The sequence below is a fragment of the Chenopodium album genome, chromosome 10 (genome assembly GCF_948465745.1).
Source record: "Chenopodium album chromosome 10, dcCheAlbu1.1, whole genome shotgun sequence".
Lineage (NCBI taxonomy): Eukaryota > Viridiplantae > Streptophyta > Magnoliopsida > Caryophyllales > Amaranthaceae > Chenopodium > Chenopodium album.
The window spans coordinates 47779218-47795680 of record NC_137843.1 but is presented as its reverse complement, the minus strand read 5'-3'; the positions used below and the strand labels follow the sequence as shown (position 1 = coordinate 47795680).

The following is a 16463-nucleotide window of genomic DNA, read 5'->3' as shown; positions in this document are numbered from 1 at the left end:
TCTGATCCCCGTTGAGTGAGCCAACAGAGCCATCATCCTTTTCATATTTTAACAACATGAAAGCTGGGATGATGACGGCCTTACACTCGTTCAGAGTGGGTCGGCCCAGAATGATGTTATAGGCGGTCAGCTCTTCACCCACCAAAAACTGAACGATCATCTGTCGCCCTTTTCACTTTTGCCCCAGTCGGATGGGTAGGTCAATCTTTCCGACTTGGTGCATGACCCCTCCCCCAAAGCCAACAAGGGGATGAGAGACATCACGCAAATTGTCCAGCTTATAATTCAGCTTGGACAGACACTTGTAAGTCTGCACCTAACTAGGGGTGTCCATTCGGTTTTTGGTTTGGATTTAGCCTAAATCCAATTCGATCGGAAATATATTTCGGTTTTTAATTTTCAAATCCAATCCGATCCGAATTACTTACCAAATCCAATCCGAATTATAATTCGGTGATTTGGATCCGATCCGAAAATCCGAATTAAAATACGTTGCTAATTTTTTTTGAGCCTAATGCGATTATAAAAATAAAATTGCAATAATAAAATTTCAATTTTTGAAAGTATAATAGTACATGATTTATACAAGTATTGAAACACATAGGTTTACATATTATTATAATCATAAACATAGGTTAACATGATTAATATTAACACTATTTTTTCGTAAAATAACATTTTCATAATTCGGTTATTTCGGTTTTTTAGATCCGAACAAGGTCAATCCGATCCGATCCGAAAATCCGAATTTTCAAAAAAATTTATCCAATCCGATCCGATCCGATTTAAAGTTCGGATCCGATCCGAATTGATAATTCGGTTTAGATTGGATTGGATTTCGGTTTTTACCCAAATAATGGACACCCCTACACCTAACCTTTCAAAAGCAGCCGTCCCCACCTTAACAGTTCGTTCTGGACGACTGTCATCCAGAGGAATATCAATGTGATCACCAGCCGGCTGGGGACGGAGTTCATCTGACCGTTCCCCGGTCAGTGATTGCTATTTCTTTTCTTTTCTTCACCTTCACCAGCTGATCAGTTTTTCTTTTCTTTCATGCTGCTGATGGGGCTGGGTCAGAGTCCTTGACATCATCAAGGTATATTGGCTCCTTCACAAGGCCGACTGCTGCAGCCGTTGGTTTTACGTCTAAGAGATAACACTCCTTTGCTGTCTTCTGATCCCCGTTCAAGGAGCCACCAGAGCCATCATCCTTTTCATATTTTAGCAACATGAGAGCTGGGATGATGACAGCCTTACACTCGTTCAGAGTGGGACGGCCCAGAATAATATTGTAGGCAGTCAGCTCCTCAACCACCAAAAATCGGACGATCATATGTCGCCCTTTTCCCTTCTCCCCCAACCGGATGGGTAAGTCAATTTGTTCGATTGGGTGCACGACCCCTCCCCCGAAACTAACAAGAGGGTGGGAGACGTCGCGCAGGTTGTCCAGCTTGTACTTCAGCTTGGACAGACACTTGTAGTTGATGAGGTTAGAGGAGCTACCCGTGTCTATAAGTATCCGACCAACCAGTTGTTTGGCGGCCTTACATTCAATGACAATCGAGTCGTCATGCGGTCGGCGAACTTTGCCCCGATTTTTCTCAGTGATGAGGACGTCTGGGAAGATACCGCTGGTAGAAGCCTGACCCTCATCAACAACATTGATCATCTTTTTTAGATGATCCTTGGTGCCCCGGATGGTCGGGCCACCACTTGCAAATCCGCCTGCTATGGTGTAGACCGGCTATTTTTTAGTGTCCAAGCTACTAGCAGGCTGGACAGTCTTGGACGACTGTCCAGTATTCGTCTTGACAGTCGCTTTGGACTTCAAGATGTAAGACTTCAGCACCCCCTTGTCAGCCAAACGGTCCAACGTCACTACAAAAAAATGTCCATATAGAAACGAAATTCTAGCGACGGAAATCAATCCGTTTCTAAATTAGAGACGGAAATAAAAAATCCGTCTCTAAATTAATTTAGTGACGGAATTAAAAAAATCCATCTCTAAATTAGAGACAGAATTATAAAATCCGTCTCTAAATTAGCAACGGAATTGAAAATCCGTCTCTAGATTAGAAACAAATTTTTTTATTTTCCGTTGCTAAACTAGAAACGGATTTTTTCTGTAGCTGAATCTAGCAACGGATTTGTTTTCCGTTGCTGAATTTAGAGACGAATTTTTTTTCCGTTGCAAAGTTAGAGACGGATTTTTTTTTTTCCATTGCTACATAAAGAAGGGACGCATCTCACGCATGTTCATGGTTCATAAGTTTGAGGTTAAACATTGCTCCTCTCTCTATTTTCAAATGATGATCTATCTTGGCTTTTACACTAATTATATATACTAATTTAATCTCAGTTTGTGCTTTATACATAAAAGTCATATCGTTTTAACATATGGTTTTCGAATAACAAATTTCTAAAACTTATACTTTTTGTTTTTAACAACTAACTAAAGATTATGAATCAAAATTTCGCATTGAAAACCATAAGGGGCAAATTAGGACATCTTGTAAAGCTTAACCATGCATCTACGGTCTCTTCTATCTGATAGCTCATCTATTCCAAAGGTTGGCTTACAAATTTACAACTATTACACCCAACCCAACTAATTGAGTAATTGAGCCTAACACTTGCAAGAACCAAAGAAACAACACAAACTTTTAAAAAAATCGGGTGTACATTATTATTGTACATATATTATAAAGATAGTTTAAAGTGATCAAAAGTTACCCCTGAAATAAATAAAAGTTACTCCAATATGTATAAAAATAACCCAATACAAATAAAAATTATCTACGCTTTATTAGTAAAGAATCACATTTTAAATGACTAAAAATCAATGATTAGTGATTGAATGTAATTAAATTATCTTTAAAAAACTTTTTTTGTTGTCTATTTATATAAAAATTGTATTATGTTTAAAGTTATCTAAAAAAAGATAAAAAGTTACTCTAAAATTAGCTAAAAATTACTCTTATACTACGCGATGTACACTAATATTAGTGTAAATTGGGTGTATACAAAAGTTTTTCAAGAAACAAAGACACACCATAATACAAAGAGATATTTTCCATTTAAAATACAGATTTTTATGATATTATTGGATTGCGACCTCGTGACTTATCAACTTTTTTCCCACTAAAAACTAAAATACACTAAAAAACAACAAAAATAATCTTAAATGAATAATTTCACAGTCAACCACGTATACTCAGAAATTAACAGATATTTATGCCACTTTTCACATGCCAGGTTGGCAAAAAAGTGCAAATAATTTAAGAAATTAGGCCCTACAAAACCAAACTTTTCTTAATTTTCTTAAATTTAAATATCCAAAAAATCATTTTCAATTATTTATTTTATTGATTTTTTCCCCAAATGTCACGTCTCCTGAAACTGGCCCATGCTTATCATGTGCCCTTCTTTCATTTCCATTCTTCAAAATTTTCCCCTTCTCTCTCTAAAAAAAAAAATCACTCAACTCAACTTTCTCTCTCTAAAAAAAATACAACTATGAAGCTAGAAGAATGCGATTATTGCAGCAAAAACGCCGCCGTTTTATTCTGCGAAGCAGATTCCGCCAATCTCTGCTTACTCTGCGACAGAGAAATCCACTCCGCAAATTCCCTTTCCCTAAAACATCTCAGAATACCCGGGTTCGGAACACCCGACCCGAATTCCGAACCAAAATCCGCCATTGATGGACTTCCAACAGCTATTGAGCTTGCACCCATTTGGGGTATTAGCGATTTAGTTGTTCCTTGTTTGGGTGATGAAGAAAAGGATGCCGTTGTTAAACAATTGATGACTTTGAGTAAGTGGGATTTGGAGGAAAGAGAAAATAATAGTTCGGAGTTTGGTCCGGATACTCCGAGTCTAGAAACGGGTGATGGGTCGGATATGTTAATGCATAATATGCCCTTTACTTCTTTGTTGATGAAAGAAGGTGAACGAACTTTTGCTGAAGATAGAGATTTTTTGTGGGATTTTGAGCCTGATTATCAACCTCCTCAGGTATAAATTTTATTTAATTTTATCTTTTTTTTTTATAATTATTTAATTTGAATTACTGCTTTTTTATTTTTATTTTTGTTATGTTATTATTATATTTGGTTGATGGTGTCTTTTGCTTAAAAGTCGGTTCAAGTTGTGATTATTATTATTATAATATATGATTGTTTTCATTTGTTAGATATTATCCTGGTTGTTATTTTTATATTATACCTTTTGGTGTTATTGTGGTTGATTATGAGTGGTTTGTTACTTTGTTAGTCATATCAAGAAGATATTTTTAATTCGTATAGTTTAACTGATGCTTAATAGTGTTGCTTAATATTCTCTCCTTCCTTTTTGTTCTTCCTATATAAAATCCGAGGGCGGTGGTTGTTGAATTAAGGTTGTACGCAAGATTTGTGTTTATGGCGGCTATATAGTAAATAGTAATACCATCCTTGGTTAATGTAACTATGTAAGTCTAAAGTCTAAAGGGGGGTTGGTTAGTTGGTGGTGGTTGGTTGTTTTTAATTAAGGTTGTACGCATAATTAATATCTAAGAGACTGAAAGAGTTTGTGGTTTACGGCGAGGCCAACCTGGCTGTTCTTCATTGCTTTAATGGAGGATTAAAGAACTGATTAATAGCAATTAGAGTTGTAAAATGTCATTTGTCATGTCTAAATGGTTATCCAAAGCACTCTTCATGGAAATTGGGTGTTTTGTTATTAAATTCGGAATTTGTTAAAAATGAAACTTAAAATTGCCTGCTAGCCCCTGGCGGTATGAGTTTAAGGGTAACAATATATTAGGTGAATTGAAGATTTTATTTGCAATGAAGTGAGATTTGTTGGTTAGTGATGACTATGGAATTATTTGCTGTTTCTGCTCTTGCACTCCTATATCGCTGCCCTTGTGTTATAAAATGCTTATTCAGGAAGTGAATATGCAGTAGAAGTAAGCTTAAGAAAGTGATGAGTAGAAGATGACTAGATGCTGTGTAAGATTTAGAGAGTGTAGACATGAGTTACTGCATAATTATTAAGGTTTTAGCATAAGTTGGGTCTTTGATCTGGTCTCTTATAACATGTTTGATATTAGATTTTGCTTTACGTTCCAACCAATTTTAAGTTTTCTGTTTTCTGTTTTAAGCTTTTTAAAGATATAGGTTGTAAACTTGTAATCGAACTTAGATTACTCATATTTATACTGATCATGTTATATTTGAAAATTTATAACAGAATATAGCAAGTAATAACTACTATTATTTTTCAAAAACTTCTTTTTTTTTTTATTTTTTTTATTTTTTAATTTTTTTTTATTTTTTTTTATTGAAAGAAAACTCTCAACAACAAAGTGGCCCTTGTTTTCCTAATTTTATTTAATTAAATTTGCAGCTTGCTGGATGCTTGCGTAGTTGTGTGTATCCATTAACTCTGAGCTTGTCATTAATTTCTTGGCTGCAATACCTTTTACTCCTTATGTCTTATGTAGCGAGTTGAGTGTGTTACTCCTATGTCATATGTAGCGAGTTGAGTGTAGAATAGTAGATAATGTAGTTAAAAGTGTATTAAATATTTGATCTTTCAATCTTTTGTTGCGTGATCCATAACTGACCTCCAAATAATGAATACTCTTGCTAATGCTTCTCTTTATATTTGAATGTGGCTAAGGACTGGGATGGTCAGTGGGGAGGACGAATGGATTTTGAAGAACCTTCATGCACGTCAACTGGGGTACCAGAAGATATGTCTGAAATGCAATGCTCAAGAAATCTCGAAGGTTCTCAGTCAACTGGAGTACCAGAAGATGTGTCCGAGATGGCGGAGATGCAAAGCTCAAGAAATCTTAAAGGCTCTCAATCAAGAGATGTAAGTGAATCTAAATACACCAGTACTATATTGAAACTATTCAAATTAAGTATGGATCTTACTTTTTTACACAGGCTGTAATTTAAAATTTGGTATTTACAGAAATTTTCTTGTGCTGAAAGCATGTTAAATTGTTTCTCTCTTCACTTCCTGTCACCCATTTTATGGAAATACGTTTCTCTTCTGCACTTCTTGCCTCCAATTTTTAATTTTTAAGAGTGGACATTTGCGTAAAGTAACAGCAAACACTAAATTTAGTTGGAGCTTTAATGTTTGGTTGAGTTGTTAGCAACATGGTACCTGAATTATTGGCGGGCGACCTCAGAAGTCAGAAATGTGATCTTCAACAAGGTTTGGGATATATAGATCTATGTTGGAAGCTAGGTCATGAATCATAGTTCTGGACCTCAGGTGGGGCGGGGTGCATGATTCAAGTCTAATTGCTCTGTTGTATGAATTCCTTGTACCATGACTATCACATTGTAAGAGTTGGCAATAGTTGATTAATAGATTTGTTTTGATCAAAAACTCTGCAGGATGGCACAAATCAGATGATGGACAGTGAAGTTTACTTAACAGTAGATAACTGCAGTGTACCAGTTGTTGGAGCATCTTCTGATGATAAAGTAATAAAACCTGAGATGATTGATGGGGAGCACAATATGCAGTTCATGGAGTGGCCTTACTGGAGGAAACCGATGAATACAGCTGATGTGGAACAGCTTGCAGAGAATCGAGGGAAAGCTATGCTACGATACAAGGAAAAGAAGAAATCACGAAGGCAATTAAATATCATAAATTCTGATTACATTTCTTTTATATTTCGCACTTATCATTCAATGCTTATACTTGGCAAAATCTCATGAACAGATATGACAAACACATTCGATACGAATCAAGGAAGGCTAGAGCTGATAATCGACAACGAGTGAAGGGTCGATTTGTCAAGGCAAATGAGTCACCTGAAATATGAATTGGCAGCTGATTGCCCTCGTTACTCTCTTTTTCGTGTATGTAACTGTGTATGCGGTCATTTGGTTGGACATAGGAAGTCACGCTGTCCCGGAATTTACAATTCCTAGGAAGTATGGAATATTGTTTGGATGATTACAGGAAGCTCCATTCACCCGGGAAGACTTAGCAAGTAACTTTCCTATGTGGAAAATTGAACTTCCTGTATTTTTGTCAACCAAGCATCTCCCAGTTTTCTACTTCCCATGTTCTTCCTATGTAAATTTGTCTCGACTAAATGACCGCCGTAACTATGCTGACTTAGTATGTATATATTTATATTCATGTAAACCAGCTTTCCTGTCGACAATAGATGTCTGACTGAAGTATTATATTCCCCCTATTTTCTGTGAGAAGGATAGATTCATCTCTAATTTTTATCTAACGCGGTTGTTGGATGACTGTTTTTGGAATATGAATGAGAATGGCATATCTTAAAATTCCTGGTCCATTGCTGTTGGTCTGAAGATTCATGGTATATGCAAAATGTATGGAGATTCAATATCTATGCTTTTGCTTATGTTGGAATTCAGATACTCTTGACAGTCTGATTCTGACATGCCAAAACCAGTCTATTCTTGTTTTCTTCCATCAACTATATATCTATGCACTTGTACCTTGACATAATTTTATTCATTGCATTACTTGATATGGGAATAGGCTAAAACTGCACCGAAATCAGTTTCCAGCAATCTTGACATAATTTATTCACTGCATTCCTTGATATGAGGCAAAATCGAAACTATGCCGAAATCGTTCCAAATAACTTGCTTGGTTGCTTTTTGCTTATATTTTCTCACAAGCTAAAAGAGTAAATAGTTGAATGTCAGAAAAGAGGAAAATGTTTATACAAAAATGGACCAAGTAATTTGGAAATTTTGGAGTAAATGAGTGTAAAATAACTAGTGAGTAGTCCGGACATTGTTCCGAGTTGCTACTTTTGTAATTGTACAGTGGAAGTATTTTTTTTATGGATTTTTTATTTTGCAATTGTCTTTGTGTAGGCAAATTTTATTTTATTTTATTTTTTATTATTATATTTTTCATAATAGGAATAAAGAGTCAAGTTGTCATTTAGTACCCACCTTAAATCATTAATACGGACAATGTCTTTATGTTTACCTGTCTTTTTTTTTCTTTGAATGAATGTGGGTGTTTTTTTTTAAATAATTAAACAATATATACTTTCGATTTTTTTTAGTTGTAACTTTGGAATATTTTATATCTCTCAAATAATACCCCAAAGTTGCAACTAAAAATAAAACGGAGGTAGTATATATATATATATATAGGGGAAGGGATCCGGTAAGAACCCTCTCTTATATAAGATCCTTACTTATATAAGAACCCATCTCAGCCGTAGGATTAAGTTATTTTAAACGGTTTAAATTAGAACACGTATCCTCCTCTAACCCCCTATCCACCGCCCAAATTTTTCTCTCTCCTCTAACTTCTCTCTCTTACTCACGCATCTCTCATTTTCTCTCTCCTCAAACCCCCAAAAATCTCCATAGAAATTGCAATTTGAAGGATTTTCGTTTCAGGTATGTTTTTCTTTTCAATTTTGTTCAAATTTTCATGAAATTACCATGATGCTAAATTGGATTTTGCGATTTTTCGATATAATTTTTGCGATTTTAGGGTTCGAATTTAAGGTTCATTTTTTGAGTGCGATTTTTGTTCAAGTGCGACTATTGTTGGTTCGAATTAGCATGATTGTTCAAGTGCGATTTTTTTGAGTTCGAGTTTTGCAAATTTAGGGTCCGAATTTTTTTTTGAATTATTTTGTTGGATTTTTGCGAATTTTTTTGTTCGATTTTTGCGAATTATTCTTTTCGATTTTTGTTCAATTTTTTTTCAGATTAATTAGCTCAATTTTTGTTCAATTTTTGCGAATTAATTAGTTCGATTTTTGTTCGAACAATATAAATCTGTTGATTTTTTTATGTTCGAATTAGTTCGTTTTTGCAAATTAATATCAATATTTGAATTTTTTGTTCGAATTAGTTCGATTTTTGCTACAAAAACACCTTTTCCTTTTTATGTCTTAAATTGCTAAAGAAACCAGCCAGATGGAACTATCAAGTTCGTTGAGAAAATAGGAGAAGTTAAGATGGCAAGCAAACTGATTCTTCGCAATACACTGTGTATTGAAGAATTTAAACACAACTTACTGTCAGCAAGTAAACTGATTGAAACCAGCAAGCTCAATGTGGTGTTTGATACAGAAAGTTGTATCTTACTTTAGGGAAAAATTTGTGGTGAGGTGGGTTTTCAAAGTGGTGTAGGTGGTTTTTGGGGATGAGGGTAAGCGAATTAGGTTGTTAGGATGGGATTTTGGGTACCAGAGTTTTTTGGGGTGAAGGGGGTGGGACGGTTTAGGTTATTGGGCTGGGTTTTTGGGTGGTGTGGTTGGTTTCAGGTTTAGTACTCTATCCTTTCTCGCAATTCTGCTAAAGACACTTGGATTGTAATTGGGATGAATACTTGGAATTGTTAATGCTATGTACTTGTGATTTTCTTGATTAAACATTTTTGGCTATTATGTGCTCTTACAATCTGTTCTATGTTGTGTAGTCCTTTCTGTAAGAACACAATGTATATTTTCTGGCAGTATGGTGCTACGCCATATGTTTAATGAACAGGATAAGGGTACCATTGTTTCTGCTACTTCTTGTATAACTTGTACACAAGGTTCCTATATTAGGCCTCTGCTTTACTTTTTTGCTTCAACATCTAGCATGGCTGTTAATGTCCATCCTGTTGCGCCCAGCTCCCAAAACTCCCAACCTATTTCGCATACTGGATTCTCTCTTGATCAATGTTTAGTCTTCCTGAATCATGGAACTCATCCAATCAATCTTTGCACTTCGTATGTAATCAGCTTTGGCTGACTAATGTTAAATTCTTCTTGCCTACACAATGTTCTAATCATTCAATACATGTTCGATAGTACCATCAAATCTACTACGATCTGAAGTAAAACTTTTAAATGATAACTATGCAAAAGGGCAGACTTCCCAGATGCATTCTTAACTGAAGCAAGGCTAATACAATACTTTTTTTTGAAGTGGGTGGGATAGTTTAGGTGGTTGGAGTGGGTTTTTAGGTGGTGGGTTTGGTTTCGGGTGAAGGGGTGGGCTAAGGCAGTGGGGGTGGCCGGGTTTTTTGGGTGGTGGGCTTTTGTTTCGGGTGAAATCAGGTGGTGGGGCTAGGTTGTGGCTAAATGGGGTGGTAGCTTAGTGGAGATGGTGGTGTCTGCAAGGGAATGGTGGACCATTAATAATCAAGTACTATTTGGATAATGTATAGATTTAGTGCAATAAGAGAACAAATATTAAATCTATCTCTTGCTGTGTTCTTAATTGTTAGTGATATAATTATCATAGCATGTTCTAAACTATTTTCCAGCATGTTCTAAATTATTCCTATGTTTAAAATATATTACTAATGTTGGAATGTTACTAATGTTTTTGATTTCTTAAAATTGCAGCAAAATGGAAGGCCAAAATAAAGAAAAAACAGAAGAAGAAATTACTATTATACCAGATGATAAAATTACTTATGAAAGAAAAAGGTAATTAAAGTTTATGTATTATTTTTCCCTTATGTTCTAAAGTATATCTATTATATTTTAAAGTATTTCTATTATGTTCTAAGGTTTTCTATTATGTTCTAAAGTATTTCTATTATTATGATCTAAAGTTTTCTATTATGTTCTAAAGATTATTATATATGTTTGAAATTATTTATATTACATGTCAATGTTTTAAAGTACTTTTGAATATATGTTCTAAATAATTTATATTTGATTTAAAGGAAAGTTGTTGAAAATGAAGCGGAAGTAATTAACAAAGATGAATTTGAGAAACATGTGCAAAGTCTAAAACAAAAAAAAAAATAGCAAGCTTCCATTAAGGATTCAACCACCTAGAAAAACGAAAAAAAGGAAGAAGAAGAAGATGATGACAATGATGAGAATGATGATGGACCAAAGTTGGAGGAAAAAGATGATACTAATGAAGAGATGGATGGACCAAAGTTGGAGGAAAAAGATGATAACAGAGAGGACGTGAAAGATGATAGAAAAAAGGTTCTAAATTATTTGTTGATGTTCTAAATTATATGTTAATGTCATAAATTGCATGTTTATATTCTACATTCATGCTTATGTTCTAAAGTAAATGATTTAATTAATATGTAAGTTACATACTTACATTTCCAAGTTTATGTTTTAAAGTATATACATGTGTTCTAAACTTTATTTTTATAACAATAACCTATATGCTTATGTTCTAAGTTACATGTTCTAAACAATGAAATTATGTTCTAAAGTTCATGTTCTAATTTAAATCTTTTTTCTCCTAATTTGTATTCTTATAATCTGATATAATTGTGTATGTTATAAAACTATGTGCTCATGTTAATACTATGCACTCATTGTAAACTATGTGCTTATGTTCTAAAGTATAAATTTTTAACAAGTACATGTATTCTAAATTATATGCTAATGTTCTATACTTTATGCTGATGTTCTAAAGTTCATGTTTTTATTATGTTAAAATTCTTTCTAATGTTCTACTTTTTTCAGGTGGTTCTGAAAAAAAATCTGAAACGAAAGATTGAAAAAGAAAATGATGATGAGGATGTCAAAATAATCAAAGAGGAAAAAAAATAAGAGAACAACTTATCAAAGAGTTACAACTATTGATGAAACAAGTGTTGCTAAATCTTTCTGATAAGCATAAAGAAGCAATTGAGAAAATTGGATTTGGAGCTTTTTTGAAATTGGATGTACCACATCATGCCGATTCTTGGTAAGCACTAGCACTAAGTTTTATTTTTATTTTTATGTTTTAGAGATTGACTATTATGTTCTAATTCTTATAAGGTTCTAATTAATGTTCTAGAGTTTAATTATTATGTTAATTTTTATTTTTATTTCTATTCTAATCTATATGAATTTTGTATTCTAAACCTTTAATTTGAATCTAGGTTGACAGAACAACTTCTTATGAATTTTGATCCCAAAAGATGTTGCTTGATGCTACCGGGGAGAGAAGAAGAAATATTCTTTGATGAAATTGATGTTCACATGATATATGGATTGCCAATGGGAGATATTCCAATTGTTGATACCTTAGAAAATAAGGAGAATGTGGAATGTGCAAAGTTTATGCAAAAATGGAGAAAAAACTTTGACCTTGAAGTGGTATGAATATTTTTATGTGTGCTTGTATTCTAAACTTGTTATTTGGGTTATGTTCTAAATTATATTTTTTGCATATTTACATTGAAAAAACTTTGACCTTGAATGGGTATGAAAATTATATTTTTATGCTGTATATATCTATGTGTGCTTGTACATTGCATGTTATTCTGATCATGTTCTAATGTATATATTTATATTCTAAATTACTTGTCCATGTTCTAAAGTAATTCCGAATATGTTCTAAGTTACATGTGTATGTTCTAAAAGTAATTCTTATTATGTTCTAATTTACATATCAATGTTCTAAAGTATTTCTAATGATGTTCTAAATTATATATCTATGTATTAAAGTAATTTTGACTGATTTCTAAATTACATGTCAATGTTTTAAAGTATTTCTAATTATGTTCTAATTTACTTTTATAATCTTCTAAAGTATTTCTGATTATGTTCTAAAGTATTTAATTTTATGTTCTAAAGTATTTCTGATTATGTTCTAAATTACTTGTCTATGTTCTAAATTACTTACAGGGTGCTCCAAAAAATGAACAATTGATTAGTAGGATCCAAAAGGTGAAAGAGGTAGATAAATCACACGATCGAGTTTTCGATGAATTCATTTGGAACTTCATTGTTTGTGTAGTTAATAGTTGCATTCGTTCAACTAATAGCAACCAACTATACATTAAGTTTTTGTATAGTTGCAAGGATATAAAGAATATAGTGAAGTTGGATTGGTGCAAATTTGTGAAGGAGCACTTGATGGAAACTTGTAAAAAATGGCTAGATGGAGAATCTTACTTCACGGGTCCTTTAATCTTTCTTATGGTAATTATTAATTTTTTTAACATTCTTTATATATGTTATTTATATTATGATTAAAATGCACTAAATTAGTCTAATTAATTAACCTTATTTTAAGTTATTTTGATTATGTTGTAATGTACATATCTATGTTCTAAATTACTTGTCTATGTTCTAAAGTAATTCTGATTATATTCTAAGTTACATGTCTATGTTCTAAAGTATTTCTGATGATGTTCTAAATTATATATCTATGTTCTAATTTACATATCAATGTTCTAAAGTATTTCTAATGATGTTCTTGTAGGTATCCTATTTTGACCGGGTACAAAGAAAGGGGTTGGTGATACCACGTGGAGTTCCACTAATATCATTGTGGAACCAAGAAAGGTTTCATGCGAGATTGAAGTTTGAGAAAGACCTTGGATTTGGAAAAGGAAAAGTACTAGAAAGAATAATTAGAGAAAAGCAAGGGAAAGACAAAGGTAAGAAGAAAGAGCAACCCTTGACAATTAGAGAAAAGCAAGGGAAAGACAAAGGCGAGAAGAAAGAGCAACCCTTGACAATTAGAGAAAAACAAGGGAAGAAGAAAGTAATGAAAAAAAAACTCATGCCATTGTCAAAAAAGCAATGGAAAGACAAAGGAAAGATGAAAGTTATGGAAAAACAATCCATGGCTTATAATTCTATCACATCTCCAAATGACATGATGGTATAATATTTATTTTTGTTTTATTTATTTAATTACTTATCTCTATAATGTTTTAAATATTCATTACTTTATGTTCTAAATTATTAGGGCTTTTTAAGCAAATTTGGAGATTTAGCAAAAAGTCTTGCATCGAATGTGAAAGAGATGTATTGCATGTTGGACCAAGCAAAAGATTTCTTTGTTGAGGAAGAAACAAGTGAGAAAATGCATCATCTTATAGACAACATTTGGGGAAAGTATACCACAAAGGTATTATAATCATGTTCTAAATTACTTATGATCTAAATTAGCTTTTGGTTATGTTCTAAACTATTTTCAGCCTATGTTCTAAAGTGTAATTTTTATATATAGCCATTGGAAAATCAAGAAAAAAAAAACCAACCGAAGAAAAGTCCTTCTATACTTAGTCAAGATCAACATTTCTTCGACGAGCCGGCATTCATAGAAGAATTGGATATGTTGATGAACATAGCATGGAAGAAATTCAATGATGAAAAGCCACCAAAGACATTGGGACATGGTAATTACATGCTTAATTTCTAAATTATACCTATGTTCTAAATGATGCTCTTAAATTAAGTGTTTATGTTCCAAATCAAATCTTTATGATATAGTTATGTTCTAAAATTGTGTCTTATAATTATTATGAAGATTTGACATCAAATGAAGGAGAAAGAAAAAAACAACGATGAAAGGAAAAACAATGAAAAGAAAGATGATAGTATCTCCTCACCTATTGTTGGTAATTTCACATTATTTTCAAACTCATTTCTTATTAATGTTCTTTAAATAAATTGATTTGGAAAAGAAAAAGTACTAAAAAGTATGAAATAGAATATTCGTATATGCTTCTGTTCTAAAGTTTACGCTATATGTTCTAAAGTTTACACTATATGTTCTAAAGTTTACACTATATGTTCTAAAGTTTATATTTATGTTCCAAATCAAATCCTTATGATATTATTATGTTCTAATATTGTGTTTTATAATTATTTTGAAGACTTGTCATCAAATGAAGGAGAAAAAGAAGAGAACAACAAAGAAGAGAAAAGCAATGAGAAAAAAATGATAATATCTCATCACCAATAGTTGGTAATTTTACATTATTTTCAAACTCATTTTCTTATTTACTTTTCTAGGTTGTATACTAATTGTTTTTATTTAAAATTTTTAAATAGAAGACAAAAAAAGCAAGGAGAATGAAGAGAAAAGCTTGTTGCCCTCTCCAGAAATTGGTAACTTCACATTTATTCAAATTACATGTCTTTATTATAAAGTATTTTGTACTTATATTTCAAAGTTCTTATGTTCTAAGTATTTTCTTATATTCTTTTTCATTCACATTTGCTTTAGATGAACAAATGGTTGAAGATGTTCTTAATTGTGATTTTCTAAACCCGGAAAGTGATCACAAAGAGAAGCAACTAGAAAAGAAAGAGGAAAAGCAAGAACAAGAAGAAAAGCAAGAAAAACAAGATGAAGGAAAAGATGAAAAACAAGAACAAGAAGAGAAGCAAGAAGAAGAACAAGATGAGAAGCAAGAAGAAAGACAAGAGGAGAAACAAGAAGAAACCAAGGAAGAAGAAAAAGAGGAAAAAATGATGAACAAGAAAGTTGAAGCAAAGGAAGGGTAATCAATGTAACTTAGTAATAGGAATATTTAAAACAATGGTTTTGGTTTAGAACATATGTTGGATGATTTAGTAAAACTTTAATATAGAACTAATGGTTTGTATGTTCTAGTTATATATATTGGTTTGTGTGTTACAAGTTTGTTTGGTGTGGTTTGGTGTGATTTTTACAACTTTGGTTATGAACTAGGAATAGAATAACAAATACATAATTATTTGCTTATGAAGCTTTTGATGTTTGACTTAGACTAATTATTTTTATTTTTATAATGTTCTAAAGTATTTCTGATTATGTTCTAAAGTATTTAAGTTTATGTTCTAAAGTATTTCTGATTATATTCTAAGTTACTTGTCCATGTTCTAAAGTAATTTTGATTATGTTTAGACAAAAGAATAAGCTTAAAATTTTCTTGCGTACAACGAAGAAGAAAGAGGAAAGGAATGAGGACACACCAAAGACATCAATACCTCCAAAAAAGACATATAAAGATATTTCTCCTCCAAGCTTCAATTTGTTGTCTCCCTCACCAATAGTTGGTAATTTCAACTTATTTAAATTTTATTTTTCTTATATGTATATTGGATATTTATAGTATTTAATTTGTATGATATAAATTTTTGATTATGTCAAAAGTTGTTTTAATGTTCTAAATTTTTTTTGGTTATGTTCTAAATTAATTATGTGAATTTGTTAATTGTGATTTTTTTTTTGAATCAAGATCTTCCACCTACATTGAATGAAGAAAAAGAGGACAAAAAAACCAAAAAAGAAAAGAAGAAGCATGATGAAGAAAAGAACAACAAAGAAAATAAGCAACGGTAATCATTTTAAAAACATTAGAAATTAGGTTTAGGCTATGACGGTTGTTTGATTATTATTTGATTATAGTTTTTTTTTTTTTAAATTCAATTGAATAGGAAGCAAGAAGAAAAACAAGAAGAAGAAGAAACAAGGAAAAAAAGAGGAAAGGATAAGCTTCCAATGTACTTGCGTTCGCCTTTTATGGTTAATCATGAAAAACTCTTCAACAATGTAGATCATAAAATGATAGCAGAGTATGCTTTTGCTCAAGGAGATAACACGTAAGATTTCATCAATCTATATTTATATGCTTATAATAAATATATATACTTATGTTCTAAACATTATACTTATATTCTAAGGTAGATGCTTATGTTCTAAAGTACATGTTTGAAACTATATGCACATGCCCTAAATTTAAAT

The 16463-nt window shown here is 32.3% G+C and overlaps 2 protein-coding genes across 5 annotated transcripts; both read left to right on the top strand.

Moving 5' to 3' along the window:
* The first annotated feature begins 3477 nt into the window (after positions 1 to 3477).
* LOC145564005 (zinc finger protein CONSTANS-LIKE 14-like) lies at positions 3478 to 7262 on the top strand. Its single transcript, XM_081624377.1, has 4 exons — positions 3478 to 4020; positions 5671 to 5868; positions 6405 to 6649; positions 6739 to 7262. The coding sequence occupies exons 1-4, from the start codon at positions 3520 to 3522 to the stop codon at positions 6839 to 6841; spliced, it is 1047 nt and encodes a 348-aa protein (XP_081480503.1). The 5' UTR covers positions 3478 to 3519; the 3' UTR covers positions 6842 to 7262.
* Positions 7263 to 8299: 1037 nt separating this feature from the next.
* Positions 8300 to 14699, top strand: LOC145564004 (uncharacterized). Of its 4 annotated transcripts, XR_014094710.1 has the most exons (11): positions 8300 to 8423; positions 10373 to 10456; positions 10699 to 10972; positions 11471 to 11696; positions 11875 to 12091; positions 12623 to 12919; positions 13203 to 13607; positions 13695 to 13856; positions 13959 to 14127; positions 14259 to 14349; positions 14608 to 14699. XR_014094710.1 is itself a non-coding variant. In XM_081624374.1 (10 exons), the coding sequence occupies exons 4-10, from the start codon at positions 11590 to 11592 to the stop codon at positions 14694 to 14696; spliced, it is 1446 nt and encodes a 481-aa protein (XP_081480500.1). In that variant the 5' UTR covers positions 8300 to 8423; positions 10373 to 10456; positions 10699 to 10972; positions 11471 to 11589; the 3' UTR covers positions 14697 to 14699. The 4 variants fall into 4 exon arrangements, 3 of the variants coding, with proteins under 3 accessions (XP_081480500.1, XP_081480501.1, XP_081480502.1); XM_081624374.1 differs by lacking the exon at positions 14259 to 14349; XM_081624375.1 differs by lacking the exons at positions 10699 to 10972; positions 14259 to 14349.
* Positions 14700 to 16463: the final 1764 nt, after the last annotated feature.

Coding starts and splice junctions, on each gene's coding strand:
- LOC145564005 (XM_081624377.1), top strand. CDS start 3,520: ATGAAGCTAGAAGAATGCGATTATTGCAGCAAAAACGCCGCCGTTTTA. Junction 4,021..5,670: donor CTGATTATCAACCTCCTCAG/GTATAAATTTTA, acceptor AATGTGGCTAAG/GACTGGGATGGTCAGTGGGG. Junction 6,650..6,738: donor GAAAAGAAGAAATCACGAAG/GCAATTAAATAT, acceptor TCTCATGAACAG/ATATGACAAACACATTCGAT.
- LOC145564004 (XM_081624375.1), top strand. CDS start 11,590: ATGAAACAAGTGTTGCTAAATCTTTCTGATAAGCATAAAGAAGCAATT. Junction 11,697..11,874: donor CCACATCATGCCGATTCTTG/GTAAGCACTAGC, acceptor ATTTGAATCTAG/GTTGACAGAACAACTTCTTA. Junction 13,857..13,958: donor GGGGAAAGTATACCACAAAG/GTATTATAATCA, acceptor TTTTATATATAG/CCATTGGAAAATCAAGAAAA.